This window comes from Macrobrachium rosenbergii, chromosome 31 (assembly GCF_040412425.1).
Source record: "Macrobrachium rosenbergii isolate ZJJX-2024 chromosome 31, ASM4041242v1, whole genome shotgun sequence".
NCBI classification, from domain to species: domain Eukaryota; kingdom Metazoa; phylum Arthropoda; class Malacostraca; order Decapoda; family Palaemonidae; genus Macrobrachium; species Macrobrachium rosenbergii.
The window spans coordinates 18,325,835-18,342,883 of NC_089771.1; the positions used below are offsets into that span (position 1 = coordinate 18,325,835).

Below are 17,049 nucleotides of genomic sequence, written 5' to 3' on the forward strand. Positions count from 1 at the left end.
TTCAATCTTCTGTCATTTCTCATTTCTCATTTCCACCCTGCTTCTTCTTTCATGTCCTCCATTCATGTCCTCCTTGCCCCTTCTGTCATTTCTGTTTCTCATTTCCACCTTTCATGTCCTCCCGTTACCCCACTTGTCTTCTGTCATTTCTCGTTTCTCATTTCCACCTCTTCCCTCCATTACCCTACTTCTTCTTCTGTCATTTTCTGTTTACATTTCCTATCTTCACATGTCCTCCACACCCTGCTTCTTCTTCTGTCATTTCTCGTTTCTCATTTCCGTCTTTCATGTCCTCCGTTACCCCACTTCGTCTTCTGTCATTTCTCGTTTCTCATTTCCACCTCTCTTGTCCTCTGCATGCCTTGCTTCTTCTTCTGTCATTTCATTCTCATTGCCACCTTCATGTCCTCCGTTACTCCCGCTTCATCTTCTGTCATTTCTCGTTTCTCATTGCCACCTTTCATGTCCTCCGTTACCCCACTTCGTTTTCCTGTCATTCCTCAAGCTTTCTCATTTCACCTCTCATGTCCTCAGTTACCACCGCTTTCTTCTGTCATTTCTCGTTTCTACCTCTCATGTCCTCCATTACACGCTGAATTCTTCTGTCATTTCTCGTTTCTCATTTCCACCTTCCATGTCCTCCACACGCTATTCATTGTGTTTTTCTCCTTCTCATTTCCATCTTTCATGATGCTCCGTTCGACCACTTGTCTTCTGTCTTATTTGTTTTCATTTCCACCTCTCCTTCCTCCGTTCCCGCTTCTTCTTCTGTCATTTCTCGTTTCTCATTGCCACCTTTCATCTCCTCCAGTTATCCATTTCCGTCTTCTGTCATTTCTCGTTTCTCATTTCCACCCTCTCATGTCCCCGTTACCCCCTTCTTCTTCTGTCATTTCTCGTTTCTCATTTCCACCTCCTCATGTGTCCTCCATTACTTCTTCTTCTGTCATTTTCGTTTCTCATTTCCACCTCTCATGTCCTCCATTACCCCACTTTTCTTTTTCTATGTTTCTCATTTCTCATTTCCACCTTCCATGTCCCATTACCCCACTTTTTTTCTGTCATTTCTAGTTTCTCATTTCCACCTTTCATGTCCTCCGTTACCACGCCAAGTCTTCTGTCATTTCTCATTCTCATTTCCACACCCTTTCATGTCCTCCGTTACCCCATCAATCTTCTGTCATTTCTCGTTTCTCATTTCCACCTTTCAACCGTTACCACTTCGTCTTCTGTCATTTTTCATTTCTCATTTCCTCCTCTTCATGTCCTCCATTACCTTCTTTCTTCTGTCATTTCTCGTTTGTCAAATTTCACACCTCTCCTGTCCTACCCCATTACCCTTTCTGTCATTTCTAGTTTCTCATTTCCACCTTTCACTTGTCCTCCGTTACCCCACTTTGCTTTCTTCTGTCATTTCTCATTTCTCATTTCACCTTTCCATGTCCTCGTTACCCCGCCCCCTTTTTTCTGCTCATTTCTCATTTCTCATTTCACCTTCATCTCCTCTGTTACCCCACTTCGTCTTCTATCATTTCTCGTTTCTCATTTCCACCTCTCATGTCCTCCAATTACCACTTCTTCTTCTTATTTCTCGTTTTCATTTCCACCATGTCCATGTCCTCCATTGCCACTTCCCGCCTTCTGTCATTTTCTGTTTCTCATTTCCTCCTTTCATGTCTGTTAGCCCACTTCCTCTTTTGTCATTCCTCGTGTCATTTCTCGTTTCTCAGTTCCACCTCTCATGTCCTCCGTTACCCCGCTTCTTCTTCTATGCATTCTCATTTCTCATTTCCACCTTTCTCCATACTCCCACTTCCTCTTCCGTCATTTCTCGTTTCTCAGTTCCACCTTTCACGTCCTCCGTTAGACCACTTCATCTTCTGTCATTTCTCGTTTCTCATTTCCACCTTTCATGTCCGTTAGACCACTTCGTCTTCTGTCATTTCTCGTTTCTCATTTCCACCCCTCATGTCCTCCATCACCCCACCTCTTCTTCTGTCATTTCTCGTTTCTCAGTTCCGCCTCTCACGTCCTCCATTACCCCACTTCGTCCCACCTCCTATATAAGTCTTCCCACGTGACTAACCTCAATCTGCAGAAGCCAGGCCTCTCTCATCTTCCAATTCCTTTGATACAGCTCCATTCCTGAGACCTTTCAAAGTTTCTTAATTTCCCTGGAATAGCCTGAATCCAAGGCACGAACGAGATCTACGTTCGTGAGCACGCCTCGTTCCTCTTCGTGAGGATTATTGTGGGTTTCATTCGTAAAAGACTCGCGACATCACTAACGCCAACACGCATGGGCATATTCATGCAGTTCTATTCGTTGGGAATTTTCTTCTGAAGAAGCATACATAAAAGTGTATGAAGGATCTGTGAATACAAGACATTCAATTCTACATACACACACATATATATATATATAATGTATATACATATATATATATATATATATATATATATATATATATATATATATATATATTTATATATATATATTATATATATATAATATATGTCTGCATATAATTATATAGAATATATATATGCACACACACACACACACACACACACACACACATATATATATATATATATATATATATATATATATATATATATATATATATATATATATATATATATATATATAAATAAATATATATATATATAGAGAGAGAGAGAGAGAAGAGAGAGAGAGAGAGAGAGAGAGTAGAGAGAGAGAGAGTTTTGTCCATTTATACACACGTGACTTTTAATCACACATTATTACGCCACAAATGCCCTGTAATATTGAAATCCTTCTAGCTTGAATAACTTGAACCCAAAGGGAATTTATAACTGATAAATAAATCTGCACCGGTCAGGATTCGAACATGTGCCTTGTGGATTACGTGCAAAAGCATGCAGTCGACTTATCTATTCAGCTCTCAAGGGATATATAACTCTATTCGACACTCCTGTGCATGTTCCCGTCGAATTCTGATTCGGTACTAAGAAATCGACTGTTCTTATGAGTTTTGAACACCTGGCTAATTATGTTGGTTTTGTCATATGCTAAATTTGTAAATCTGAGATAATAAACCAGGCATTATATCTTAATATGGAATTATGGAGTAATTCTGGACTTAATTAATACATGTATATATATATATATATATATATATATATATATATATATATATATATTTGTGTGTACATGATGGAAAGCAATATTCACAAATTGCCTCTTAATATAGAATTATAGAGTAATTCTGGATTTGAATATATACATGTATATACATATATATATACAGTACATATATATATTTGTGTGTGCATGATGAAAAGCAATTTCCACAAATTACCTGTTAATTTAGAATTATGGAGTAATTCTGGATTTAAACATATAAATGTATATACATATAAATTTATATACATATATGTGTGTGTGCGCTTGATGAAAAGCAATATCCACAAATTACCTCTTAATATAGAATTATGGAGTAACTCAGGATTTAAATATATACTTACATACACATACATAAATACATACATATGTGTGTGTGTGTGTATGTGCTCGCAGGATAAAAAGCAGTATCCACAATTATATCCATAAAGTAACATCAAGAGTCTGCGGGTAATAAACTTCACGTTTTAAATGTCCGTTTTCCAGTCCGGGACATGTTGCTCATATCACTGGTCTTTACAGTTGAGTAGAGTAAAAGTAAAATATTTGGACAGGGCTTTGGGATGGTAAGTGGCGGCCTTAAGCTCTAGACGTGAAATCTTAACCTTCACTGATATAGGTAAATTAGAGCATGTATACATATATGTATATACAGTATATGTGTATATATATGCATATAGAAGATATATATATATATATATATATATATATATATATATATATATATATAACATATATATATATTTATATATATACATCTATATGTTTTGTGCATGTTTATGTGTGTGTTTGTATGTTTGTATGCTTAGTGTAAACTTAGCAAAAATTACTTTTATAAAAAAGGAAAGAACATCAAAGCTAGTTTTTAGTTCGAATATGTTAATTTTTTTCGCTATTAATATTGGGGTTGGATTTCATGGTAAATTACTGCACATCTAACGCCGACTTTTACATAAAAAAGATGAATAAAAGTCGCAGACAGTGATCAAGATCATTGGGGAAAAATCCGAATATTACCAGACCGTAATTGATTGATTGATTTAGAATAAATAAAACTAGATGTCACCACATCTAGATTTTGTATAATGATATGATAAATAGTAAACTAAAATCCAAGTAAAGGAGTTTCACATAAGATATATCTACGTATATATATATATATATATATATATATATATATATATATATATATATATATATATTAATAATATCTTTAAAAAATATATACTGTAGCTTATACACTTATACTAATTATGTACATGATCTCAATTTTTGTTGAGGTGACCCGTCTCCTTAACAAGGATACATTACAGCTCTACTGTATATTACAATCCTCCCCGAGAGTCGCAGCAAGGATAAAATGTCCATCTCTGTCACTTCCCCAAAAGAGTAAACTATATCTTAGATTCCCAAGACTCGAGACACTCACCCAGCAAATGTCTCACAGTCAAGGGCACAATACAGTCGTCGAACAATGGACGGTTTTCACCTGACATCAAGAACCCACGAGTGAGTTTTGTATGTCCAGTCCTTAGCCTGCCCAACATCGTTTCTAGCCCCCTTGGCATACAGGATTATGACCAAGGAGATACTGATGACCTAATGCTGCGCATCTTTCGGTTAGTTTCAACATTTTCCCAAGGGAACTGCCAAAGAAAACAGCGAATGCAACACGCAATATTACCGATGAACCGTATGTAAATAGTACGCAGTTTGGTAAATGTGCAGCAATGCCAAGGTGAAACAGGAATTTGGGATGCAAAATGGAGAGGAAATAAATGCTGAGATTATTTACCTATTTTTCTGAAGGAGAAAGGATAACATTTCGCATAGAAAAGGTGAGATGAACTGAATACAGAATTTGGGCCAAAGTTCAAGCACTCGGACCTATGAGGTCATTCAGCGCTGAAACGGAAGCTGACAGCAAAGGTGTGAGTGGTGTAACAGGAGGAAAATTTCACTGATTGCTATGAATCAATTGTTAGTGTAGAATTGGAAAGTAAGATGGTAAGGAGAATATTAACGGCGGTACAGTAAAAGGAATTGAAAGAGGTTGGAAGAAATAGAAGCACGCTTTAAAAGAACCTTAACGCCTACAGGTGCACCGCATGAGGTGCACTGGCGGCACTACTGCTGCAAAGCCAAAACCAAATAAACACATTCCACATTCACCCTCGTTTATATATAAAATTATACTGTATATATAATGAAATAGAGCTCTGTATTTTCAGCAAGGCAACTGCTTTCAAATACATCTTTTAATGCTGGGTCACGTTTTCACTATCAAAGGTCCCCTCATGAGATTACATCGTTTATACTACCGGAAGATAAATCCTAAGGGAACCGCTATCTTGCTCATGTCTTCATTCATTACCACTCTCTTACGTTTTCTTGGTTAGTGCTTAATAAGAGCTCTGATTCACAGAGATCGGAACAGGATAGAATAAATCATAAAGAAAAATCGAAGCTTAACGGTAACTTAAGTGGTGGACTACAGAAGAGCGACTGAGCTAAGGAAAGTGGACACACTTGATAATCTGTGGCCCACAGGCATCTATCAGACTATCTTATATATGATCGAGGTGTTTTAACCCTTTAGGTAGTGAGAATGCTGAATCCTAAAAGGAGAACACAATTGTATCTGATGTTCAGAAGCGGATCAGGATAATGAACCACGACTGGGACAAATCTAAGCAGCAGTATGTAACCAAGCTTTCTGTCATCATTTTGGAACCTGAGTCCAAATTAATTAATCAAAACAAAGGAAACGTTTGTTCTCGACACTAAACAAACGTGAAAGGTCAGACACAGCACAAGTAAGACCATGCGCACCATTTCATGCTAGACAGAATCTCAGCCGTCACGTTCCTCACAATACTGTCACTATGTGTCAACATTACGCAGATCTGCTTGTGCATTTGCACCAGTCCGTAAAAAAACAGAGGGCAGTTGTTGAAGATTCACTTGCTGCTCTTGAATTGAATTCACCCATAGAATTTGGCCAAGGCCAATCGTAGGACCTATGCGAAGTCATTCAGCGCTGAAACGGAATTGACAGTTTGAGAGAGGTGTAACAGGGTAAAACCTCGCAGTTGCATGAATCACCTGTTAGGAGAGGTGGGAAGATGGAAGAAAGAGGAAGCTTAAGAGAATAGGAGGGAGGTACAGTGAAAGGAACGAACGAGGTTGCAGGAACCTGGGGACCGAGGCACGCTGCAAAGAACCTTGGCAAGTGTACCTACAGGCACCCCATGAGGTGCAATGACGGCACTCTCCCGCCCCCTGGGGGGACTCGCTCGCCTGCGATGTGACATTACTGCTGTTCACGAGCCACGTGCCGCCAAGAGAGACTAGATTTCTAGAGCTGCGCAGCTGACCGTCTGTTAAGCCGTATGACTATACCGGTTTATACAAGGTGGCCTTAAGAGAGTTTATACAACTGATGGTCCACCTCTCCGCGACTCGATTCGCGCATGACGATGGGGGTCAAGATATCCAAAGGAGTGTGAAACGAACTAAATAAAATCTTTTATCTGAACGGAACGGCATTTAAAAATATTGAGAAGCTCACGATGGTTTTGTTAAAGTTTAATCTTTTTCTGTCTGAAAACCAGATAATTTTGACGGCGTGTGTGTGTGTGTGTGTGTGTGTGTGTGTGTGTGTGTGTGTGTGTAGAAGCAGAACTTGGTCACTTCAGGAGATTAATAAATATTATTACTATTCGAAATAATTACGAAGATTTTAAAATAAAATCTGGACATATATATATATATATATATATATATATATATATATATATAAATATATATATATATATAGATATATATATATATATATATATATATATATATATATATATATATATATATATATAAAACCATGAAAAAACTGCACTGACAAGAGCCAAGCTCCTTTGTCTCTGGAAGTGGGTGTGGAGTAAAGTCACGTGTAAAATCAAAGATACAAGTAGCATTATACAGGCAACTTTGTTGCCAAGTCATTCTTACGGATACAGTATTTTTTATACAGTGATTAATAGTGCCAACTGGATTCACACACAATGTTAGGAAATACCTTAAGCATTTAAGCATGGTTCGTTATAAAACTAAATATACATTCATATGGTTATACGTACATGATAATCTATACTTATGTATTTGTTTATGTAAGCAGAACTTATTCAAGAATAAATTGTACATGCGTATATATCCACTTGGAAAATACATGTCACTATGTGTACAATATAAATGCATGTACTGTACTGTACGAGTATACACTGTACATGAATATGAGACTATCTTGTCCGGCAAAAAATTATTCGCAAATATTATTATATGAACTCATCTGCACACATATACTGTACTGTACATAAACACATGTAGATATATACACTTATGTTTAAGCGTGCGAACAGAATTTGACACAGGTTCACTCCCACACGTAAACTAAATATATCAGCTTCATTATGCATATTATCATTACCACTATTATACCCTTGAGCTCATCCTGGTAACCAGACCATAGTTGCCAACTAGTGTCGTTCCGACGTTAAGCGGAAGTCGACTTTGGTCCCCTGCTCCCGTCTGCCAGTGCTTTGGCCCCAGGAACAGATTCGGAGAATAAATTTATTTACTAACATCTCTTATTTACTAACACCTCTCCAACACTGTCACTGTAAGACTGTACACATAAGGTATAATATATATATATATATATATATATATATATATATATATATATATATATATATATATATATATATATATATATATACTGCATATGCATATATATAATTTATAATATAATATATATATATGCATATATATAATACATAATATATATAAATATATATATATATATATATATATATATATATATATATATATATATATATATATATATATATATATGAATAACATTTTAGACGAATTTTATACAAACTGGACTAGAGTTTAACACTAGAGTGGGATGACATTATGAGTGCAAACACTTATTTCTTTGGGTATAAGAAGATTGGAGAGAGTTGGATATAACTCAGTAAGCGACAGGATAACAATGAAAAAGAAGAAAAAAAGAACAAAAGGGGATTGTCTGAGGTACATCTGCAGGACTAAAGGAGTGATCATGATGTGGAATGCATTAAGGTGAACAAGTTTGTCAAAGAGAATGAATAGACAAGGCGGAGTTCGATAAAAATATGAAGCTGAATCTAAGCAAATAATTTACAGAGGAAAAGAACTAGCTCTTTCCTGAAGTAAATACAGAAAGAAAAAAAGGTTGATTCAGAAGAGTTAGGTAAAGGAGCCGGTAGGTTTTATGGGTATTAACAGTGAACGTCTTCATGCATATCCTGAGGAGTAGTCCCTTTACAGAGGGAAATTGCAACTACAGCCAGCTTCTTCGATGGTTTAGTGACTTTATTCCTGATTTTTTCTTCCTTTGAAATATGGAGTTCCATGGAGGGTGCAATTCACGTTTTCTAGACAGTGCCATTTAGAGAGGACTGTGTATAGAGTGGTCATTTCAGCTCTACCTACGTCATTGTCTTTATTTTTCCACAGTTGTTTGGGAGACGCCTGACCATGAGGCTGTTATCGGAATCTCATATCGTGTTGGCTTCTGCAACAAGGAAGCGTCTAGTTTCCAATTGTTGATGGCTGCATTCTCTCTGAAGTCACTTCGATTACAGAGAGATCGTGCTGTCAGCTGAGTTTAGCCTAGTAACTGCAGTTGTTCGTTTGGTCCAAAGTATACCTTAGTTTTACCAGACCACTGAGCTGATTAACAGCTCTCCTAGGGCTGGCCCGAAGGATTAGACTTATTTTACGTGGCTAAGAGCCATTGGTTACTTAGCAAACGGCACCTACAGCATTATTGTGAATCCGAACCATTATAGCGAGAATGAATTTCTATCACTGAAATAAATTTCCTAACACTTCATCAACCGGCGGAGACTCGAACTCCCGGGCCGGAGTGCTAGTCCACAGCTCTACTTTGCATCTGCTCTAAATTATAGATTTTTCTTTAGACTTTATTCTTGAAAACTATGGTGTCCTTAAACAGCCTGGAAATGCTTGATTTCACTACTAAAATTTGGCCACGTTTAAACAGCAGTGGTTATGTTCCCTTACATGAGACGGTTGGTAAGATTATTACCCATAAAGAATTTCAAGCTTCTTTGGTTGCAGGAGTCTACATAACAAGAACTCCCTCTGGTAACAGCCACATAGTCAAAAGGGATACAGTAAGCAGTCAACTAACAATTCCGGTATAATGGAGGAGGCAATCCCATGCACAGCTGAAATGACAGCCTCACAGATCAGCCCGGCTTTCTGAGATCTCCAAGTCCAGTGGATCACAAGGAGTCAACAGAGGACATCAAAAGCAGTCAGTTTTATCGATGAAGGTGTCATTAGTTTAGTTTCCTCGGGTTGAGAGGCGGCTGTTCTCCAAGGTACACATCAAGGTTTCTTTAATTTTTTCAAGGGAAACAATTTCTTTATGACTTTCCTGTATCTAAGGCTATTCGCCGAGCAAATACTGATTCTAGGTTTGCACCTCTAGTCGATTAACCTGTAACCAAACAGGCTTCTAAAGCACTAAAAACCTAACCTTACTTCATTTTTTGACGCTTAGAAAATTTTTTTAACTTTTATTCGATCTTTTTAGTTTATTGGATATTACTGAGTAAAGCTATTTCCAGAAATAACAGGGAAAAAACACTTCTCTCATAAAAAAAAGAGAAGGAAAACAATAAAATAATCCAATATCTTTTCCAATTCTTACGAAATATCGCGAAACGGTACTAATCTCCAATATAAACATACACACACACATATATATGTATATGTGTGTGTGTGTTACAGACAGAAAGCGAAACCAGGCATTTCACGAACTGCCTGAAATTTCAGGCACATAACGAAATGCACTTAGGGACATTTGATAACCCAGGTGCTAGTGCTAAACAAAGCGAAATACATTTAACCGCCCGGGGGCTAGTACTAAACATGGCGGAACAGTGTTGGTGCGTCACTGTTTCGCCGTGTTTAGTGCTAGCCCCTGGGGGATCAAATGTCCCTAGGTGCATTTCGCTATCTGCCTGAAATTTCAGGCAGTTAGCGAAATGCCTGGTTTCACTATCTCCCTGTAACATATACATATATACTGTATATATACACATATACACACACAAAACAGAGAGAGAGAGAGAGAGAGAGAGAGAGAGAGAGAGAGAGAGAGAGAGAGACTCACCTGCTAGACCTTGCCTTATTTGCCCAGAGGCCTAAGACTGGTGACGCAAGCATTTGTCCCAGTGGATTGGCTGCAATCACCCATCCCAAGAACTCCTTTGATACTCCAGAATCCAGCTGTTGGTAAATAAATAAAAGTAGGCTAAGTACGTAATTAAGTAAGCAAATAAACAAAATAGAAATTAAGTCTATTAAGTATTCCTTCGATACTGTTGCTATTTGCTATGTTTTCCCCATTTTAACTTTTTGTTATGCCTGATGTGATGTTTCATCAATTCGTTCATGTTTCTTTTTTTGTTTGGTTAGGTTTGTAAAGCTTCATGTGTTTGTTTGCTTTATTTACTTATGGAGCTTTACAAACCTAATTAAACGAAAAAGGAAAAATGAACGAATTGATAAAACATCATATTAAGGCATAACTAGAGTTAAAATTGGGAAAACAGAAAATAGCAACCATTCGGAAGGAAACCCATAATGCAGAGTACAAACACATTCAATCTCCTACAGTTCCATCTTTAGATATATCTACACCGATTGATTTTATACATATAACTGTGTGTGATGATTCATGGTCTGAAAATATCTGTCACTTACAGATTCATGTGCCTCAGCCACTGGTCTTTTGAGTGATTCTTACCTTATTTCACTACTTTATTGTTATTCCCGCTCCTTTATTAAAGTCGTTATTTTATGTTTATATTTGTTGAGTAACCACGATAGAAAAACTTGAAGCTAGTCCTATGTTCTTATTTAGGGCTTCCTTGCCTAATTAATTCTTGTCCTTTTGGTTGCTTTTATCCGGATTTCATCCTCAAACCGGTCAATGTTAGACCGGCTCCGTGTTGAAGAAAGACTCTCACTACAATGCATTCAGTTGGGTTCCCTGTTGCATATATCATGGTCATCCTTTCCCCCACGGGATGGGGCGTGCCGTCAGTGCACCTCATGCGGTGTACTGTAGGCATTACTTAAGGTTCTTTGCAGCGTGCCTTCGGCTCCTAGATGCAACCCCTTTCATTCCTTTAACAGCACCTCCATTCATATTCTCTTTCTTCTATCTTACTTTCCACCCTCTCCTAATAGCTGATTCATAGTGCAACTGCTTTGAGGTTTTCCTCCTGTTATACCTTTCAAACCTTTCTACTGTCAATTTCCCTTACAGCGCTGAATGACCTCATAGGTCCCAGCGCTAGGCCTTTGGCCTAAATTCTATATTCTGTTCTATTCCATAGTCATCCTTTCCGAATTTGAATATATTTTCAATTTGCCTTGTATCCTAGACCTACATTATGTTAATGTAAGTAAAAAATTTTGACAATAAACCTGTCTCCTTAGCTCTGAGATGAATGATTGACTTTATATCATGGTGCAGAGGTGTGCTCTAGAGCCTTCATGTGATTACTGTCTAATTAAAATTAAGTTGTGGCGCAGCAGAATCACTCATTTTCTCATTCTGCCAACCTTAATTATTCCCTGATCTTATTATTCTTTATAGACTATAATTAAAACCCACAGCATTTAATAATGTGTCTGTTGGCTGCAAAGAAATTAGCAATACTGTCATTTACATTCTGATTCAGGTGTTGGTTTTAGGAACTGGGTGCAAAGACTTCAGGGACTACTTCATAATTGTTCACCTTGTTCTTGAAATCACATGGATTTTATGTAATGATACTTGTACCGGAGGGAGAGAGGGAAAATTCATTATTGTTTTGTCTTTAACTTGGTATGGGTCGTCACTTGTGTTGGAATACTGTACAGTAACATCATCAGAATGTCCAGGGGTACAAGAATCACCAGTGGACTTTCCACGTGAGAAAAGGGAAAAATGAGTGAAAATTTTTACATAAGGAGGTCCAGTTCTCCACCAACGACACCAGTGGGAGCTGGTTATCAGAACGTCCTGCGTCTGCCTTGCAGAATGAAGACCACCACCACACGAATTCAGAGAGGCACAAGTGGGGAAATAATCGAAACTGTTATAATCATTCCCACTCTGCCTTAGTGGGCAAAGCAAACTGTAACTATCCAGACTATACCTGAGGGGGAAGTAAAGTCAAACAGGGAAAACATTAGAGTCTATAGTATTAAGATATTTATTTCACAGTTTGATGACAATTTAATCACCTATATGCTGCTGCATACTAAAAATCTGAAGACAACCATGAATCATGTTATGGGAAACAAATATATGACTGGCTTTTTCTGGCAACAAACTCCCTAATTCTCAGAAAGAATGTTTAATAGTGAAACATATTTCATGGCTTTTGTTGGTGAATCTTGAGTGCCGGCTACAAGTAGCTTAGATTCTTCTTGGTATCGCTATTTTAAAACGTTACTTTGTTCCGTTGTTTTATGGCGACATAGTGCAATATATTACGTTATTTATAATGAAACCAAGCTACAGACACGGTGCCGATGATGAATTAAAAACGTACCAAGCAGAGTATGTGCCAAAATATTGTGTATTGTTTCATGTTATTTTCTTAAAATTAGAAAAGAAACTATGGACTTTGAAATTCAGACTTATGTATGAAAAGCAAAATGCATATAATGTGGACTGCCCCAAAATATACCACAGGGTATAAACCAGCTTGGGATATTTCATGCCCTGGCCTAGGTCAGACTAAAGCTGGGTCTAGTTTGGCAGGGGGTTAGCCTGTTCTGATACACCAGGACTTCAAGAGTCTACCCTAAATGATATCCCACTCCCTGGAATCCAAGGACTGATGTCAGAAATACTTGTTTTAAAGGTGTTAAAAGAATTAATATTAGCACCTTTTACAGCCGAACATTGTCAGATGGTTGACACTTCCATCACAGTTCCGAGTAATTTTGAATAAGAAACCAAGCTACAAACCATTTTCGAATCTATCGAGACCAAGACACAAGATGTGTTGAACATTTTGAAAATTCACAAAGTTCAGGTAAAACAAAAAAACTGCTAATATGTGGAACCTATGGACTTGAACCTGTGATTTAGGTGTTCAAGAGTCACCTCCGCCTCTTACGAGTATTTCTGTAGTTCTGCATCACCGAATTTTTGATTTAAGAATCAGTTATGTTGAAAGGGTTTTTATGTAGTAACGAATGTGTGTGTGTGGGAGGTATGGCCCGTCCAGTGGACTCATGCAGTGCACTGTATAGGCATCATAAGGTTCTTTGCAGCGTCCTTTCGGCCCCTAAGCTGCAACCCCTTTTCGTTCCTTTTCTGTACTGTCCTTTCATATTCTCTTTCTTCCATCATACTTTCGACCCTCCTAACAATTGATTCATCGTGCGACTGCGAGCTTTTCCTCCTGTTACACCTTTCAAACCCTTTTACTGTCAATATCCGTTTCAGCGCTGAACGACCTCATAGGTCCCGGTGCTTGGCCTTTGGCTTAAATTCTATATTCAATTCAATTCAGTTTAATAAAGAATTTGAGACGTCAGTGGCAAGATGTTAAGCACTTGTTGACAATAAGACAACTGGTAAGTGAAGAGCAAGGAATTCGAAGTCACGTCCAAGCAGCTAAAGAAGATATAGACTGTAATGCACCCGCGTGTTAAAGCATTGCATGCACTTCAGTGACGCAGTGCTTGAAGGCACAGCGTGTCTAGAGTCCCAAACACATCATTAAGCCGAAGGTGACTTCTCAACCTCAAAGAGAAATCGCTGTTCTGTGAAGTAGTTCCACCCCTGTTCATCTGAGTGCCGTGAGCCCTGTTATTTTCCCTCTTTTAAGTAGGGATTCTTTTATCAAGTAGGGATTCTCTGTTCAAGTAGGGAGTCTTTTTAAGTAGGGCGTCTTTTTTTAAAGTAGGACTTCTCTCTTTAAGTAGGGAGTCTTTTTTTAAGTAGGGAATTTTTGGTAGGGGAGTCTGATACTAGCAGATGTCTTTTTAGAAGAGAGTCTTTTTTTTAAGTAGAGAGTTTTTAAGTGGCATGTCTTTTTCAAGTAGGACGCCTTTTTTTAAGTAAGAGTCTTTTTTTTTAATTAGGGAGTCTTTTTAAGTGGGGAGTCTTTTTCAAGTAGGACGTCTTTTTTTAAGGAGAGAGTTTTTTTTAAGTAGGGTTTTTTTTTAATTGGAGGTCTTTTTTCTGGTAGGAGTCTTTTTAAGTAGAGTCTTTTTTAAACAGGCGCTGTCTTTAAGTAGAGTCTTTTTTAGAAGGGAATCTTAAATTAGGAAGCCTTTGGTTTTCACTTCAGGTAAGAAGAACCAACTGTCTGTTTTTTCACAGCCGTCTTTCTGTTCTCCTTCAGCTCACAGAAAGATAGGGAACAGAACAGAACAGGATATAGAATTTAGCTTAGGCGGCTTGAGGACTGGACCTATGAGGTCATTCAAAGGAAAGTGGAACTGACAGTAAGAAGGTTTGAAAGGTGTAACAGGAAGAAAACCTCCCAGTTGCACTATGAAATAATTGTTAGAGAAGTTGGAAAGTAAGATGGAAGAGGGAATATGAATGGAGGTACAGTAAAAGGAATGAGGGAAGATGCAGCTGCTGGTCGAGGGGACGCTGCAAAGACCCTTCATTAATGCCTACAGTGCTCCACATACAGAGGAACACTCTTCAAAGCCCCGTCGTGCTCTTCGTATAAACAGATGAACTGCGTTCCTTTTTTTAGTAGCTAGTTCGAGCAGGGGGTCATTAACCTTTCATGTCTGTCGGTGAAAGCAGAAAAGAATCATTGTACTGAGATAAACATAGACTTTCAGCCACACATGAATCGGAATTTTACAGGCTCATGATAGACGATTCCTGGCCTTTTCCCTCTTCCTACTCTTGAGACGTCTGGTGAGGAAATACAAATGAGTTGCCTGTTTTTCATTATGTATAACCATTGTGTATATAGAAGAGAGACATACTTGACCACGTGAAAGGTGAGAGGTAGAAGACAATTTAAGTGCTTTCGTGTGTGCATGCACTTCTTGGGGTATAAGTAAAATAAATAGAGAGACATAAACAGAAGGCTTCACAAAACAAGATCAAAGCCACTAACAAGCTAAACATCATTACTGAATGCATCCCAAAGTTTGAAGTCAAATTATGCATACCAAAACAAAAATACTTTAAAAATGTAAGAGTTGAAATTATAGTTAGAACAGGCGCTATTAGCACAAAAAGGTCAACTTTTATGAATATTAGTTCAGGTCTTTTTAAATTAGATAGTTACCTTGTTCATAAAATTGTAGGAAGTACAATGTTTTTTAGCAATAGCCTGTTCTAACTGTAGTTTCAGTTCTTAGTATTTTTAAAGTATTTTGTTTGGTAATGTGACAATTTGACTTCAAACTAGTGATTGCATTCAGTAATGATGTTTAGCTTGTTAGTGGCTTTGATCTTTGTTTTGTAGTTTTCTTGTTTATGTCTCTCTTATTTAGTTTACTTTGTGCCCTGAAGAAGTGTACGCACACACGGAAACGCTTGGTACCTGGTCTCTTTAATTTCACTTTCATGTGGCCGTCTACCAGCATATTTGTCATACAGTTTGGTGACTTATTATTGATATATATATATATATATATATATATATATATATATATATATATATATATATATATATATATATATATACATATATATACACAGTATATATGTATATAGACATAAACATATATATATATGTGTGTATATATATATAGAAAGATATATATATATATATATATATGTATATGTGAGAGTAAATATATATATATATAGATATATGCCTATATATATATATATATATATATATATATATAGGGATAACTGCAGCGTCCCCTCGGCCTAGCTGCAACCTGCCATTATCCGAGATAATGGCAAAATGCAAATCAAGACCAATCTAGAGCTATGAAACCACTAAGCAGATATTTTCGTTGTCCGGATAAAAACTCGTGACACGTCTCAATCTCATTATGTCACGTGACCCCACATCAGACGCTACTACCATCTACAGCATGTTGACCAGTAGGCGTTAAGTCTGGGCAGCACTTGACCTAGCTAAGGTCAGCCGATTGCTGCACCGTTCAGACACAGCGCCCAATTTGGGGGATCGCGCCTCATAAAAAAGGTGGGCGGTGGGGTCGCCATTCATTTTCTTCGAGGGCAAAGCAAAGTTTTGAAAGTAGAATTTCAGCTGCCTTTGTAGATATATATATATATATATATATATATATATACTCATATATATTATTACATATATACATATAAATATTTAGATTTATATGTATGAATATATATAAATTTACAGTGTATATATTATATAGATATATATATATATGTGTGTGTGTGTGTGATGAGAGTCTAATTTTCATAGATGATCTACAATTGTTTCAGTTTATTTACCCTGCAATCATTATATGCATGCAGTATATGTATATGTATGTATATATATATATATATATATATATATATATATATATATATATATATATATATATATATATATATACATATATGATAAATATATATACTGTATATATACACACATGATGTATATAAATATAAATATATGTGTGTGAGTGTTTGCGTGCGTGTGTGAGACAGAACGCTTCTTCTAAATGATCTACAATTCGTTTCCTATATTTACCTCTGCATGCCATTGTCGACCCGCCTTAACGCGAAGTTTCACCACGATAGCATTAAGCGAGGAAGGCCAGTG

General features: G+C 37.1%; 1 protein-coding gene across 1 annotated transcript in view; it reads right to left on the reverse strand.

Annotated features, from left to right (window-relative positions):
* The window catches only part of LOC136855301 (major facilitator superfamily domain-containing protein 8-like), a gene marked incomplete at its 5' end in the record, with an annotated part of 47,068 nt that overhangs the window by 29,044 nt on the left and 975 nt on the right, over positions 1 to 17,049 (reverse strand). The window contains 1 exon segment of the mRNA XM_067132205.1: positions 10,422 to 10,537. Coding sequence (XP_066988306.1) covers positions 10,422 to 10,537 — 116 coding nt within the window.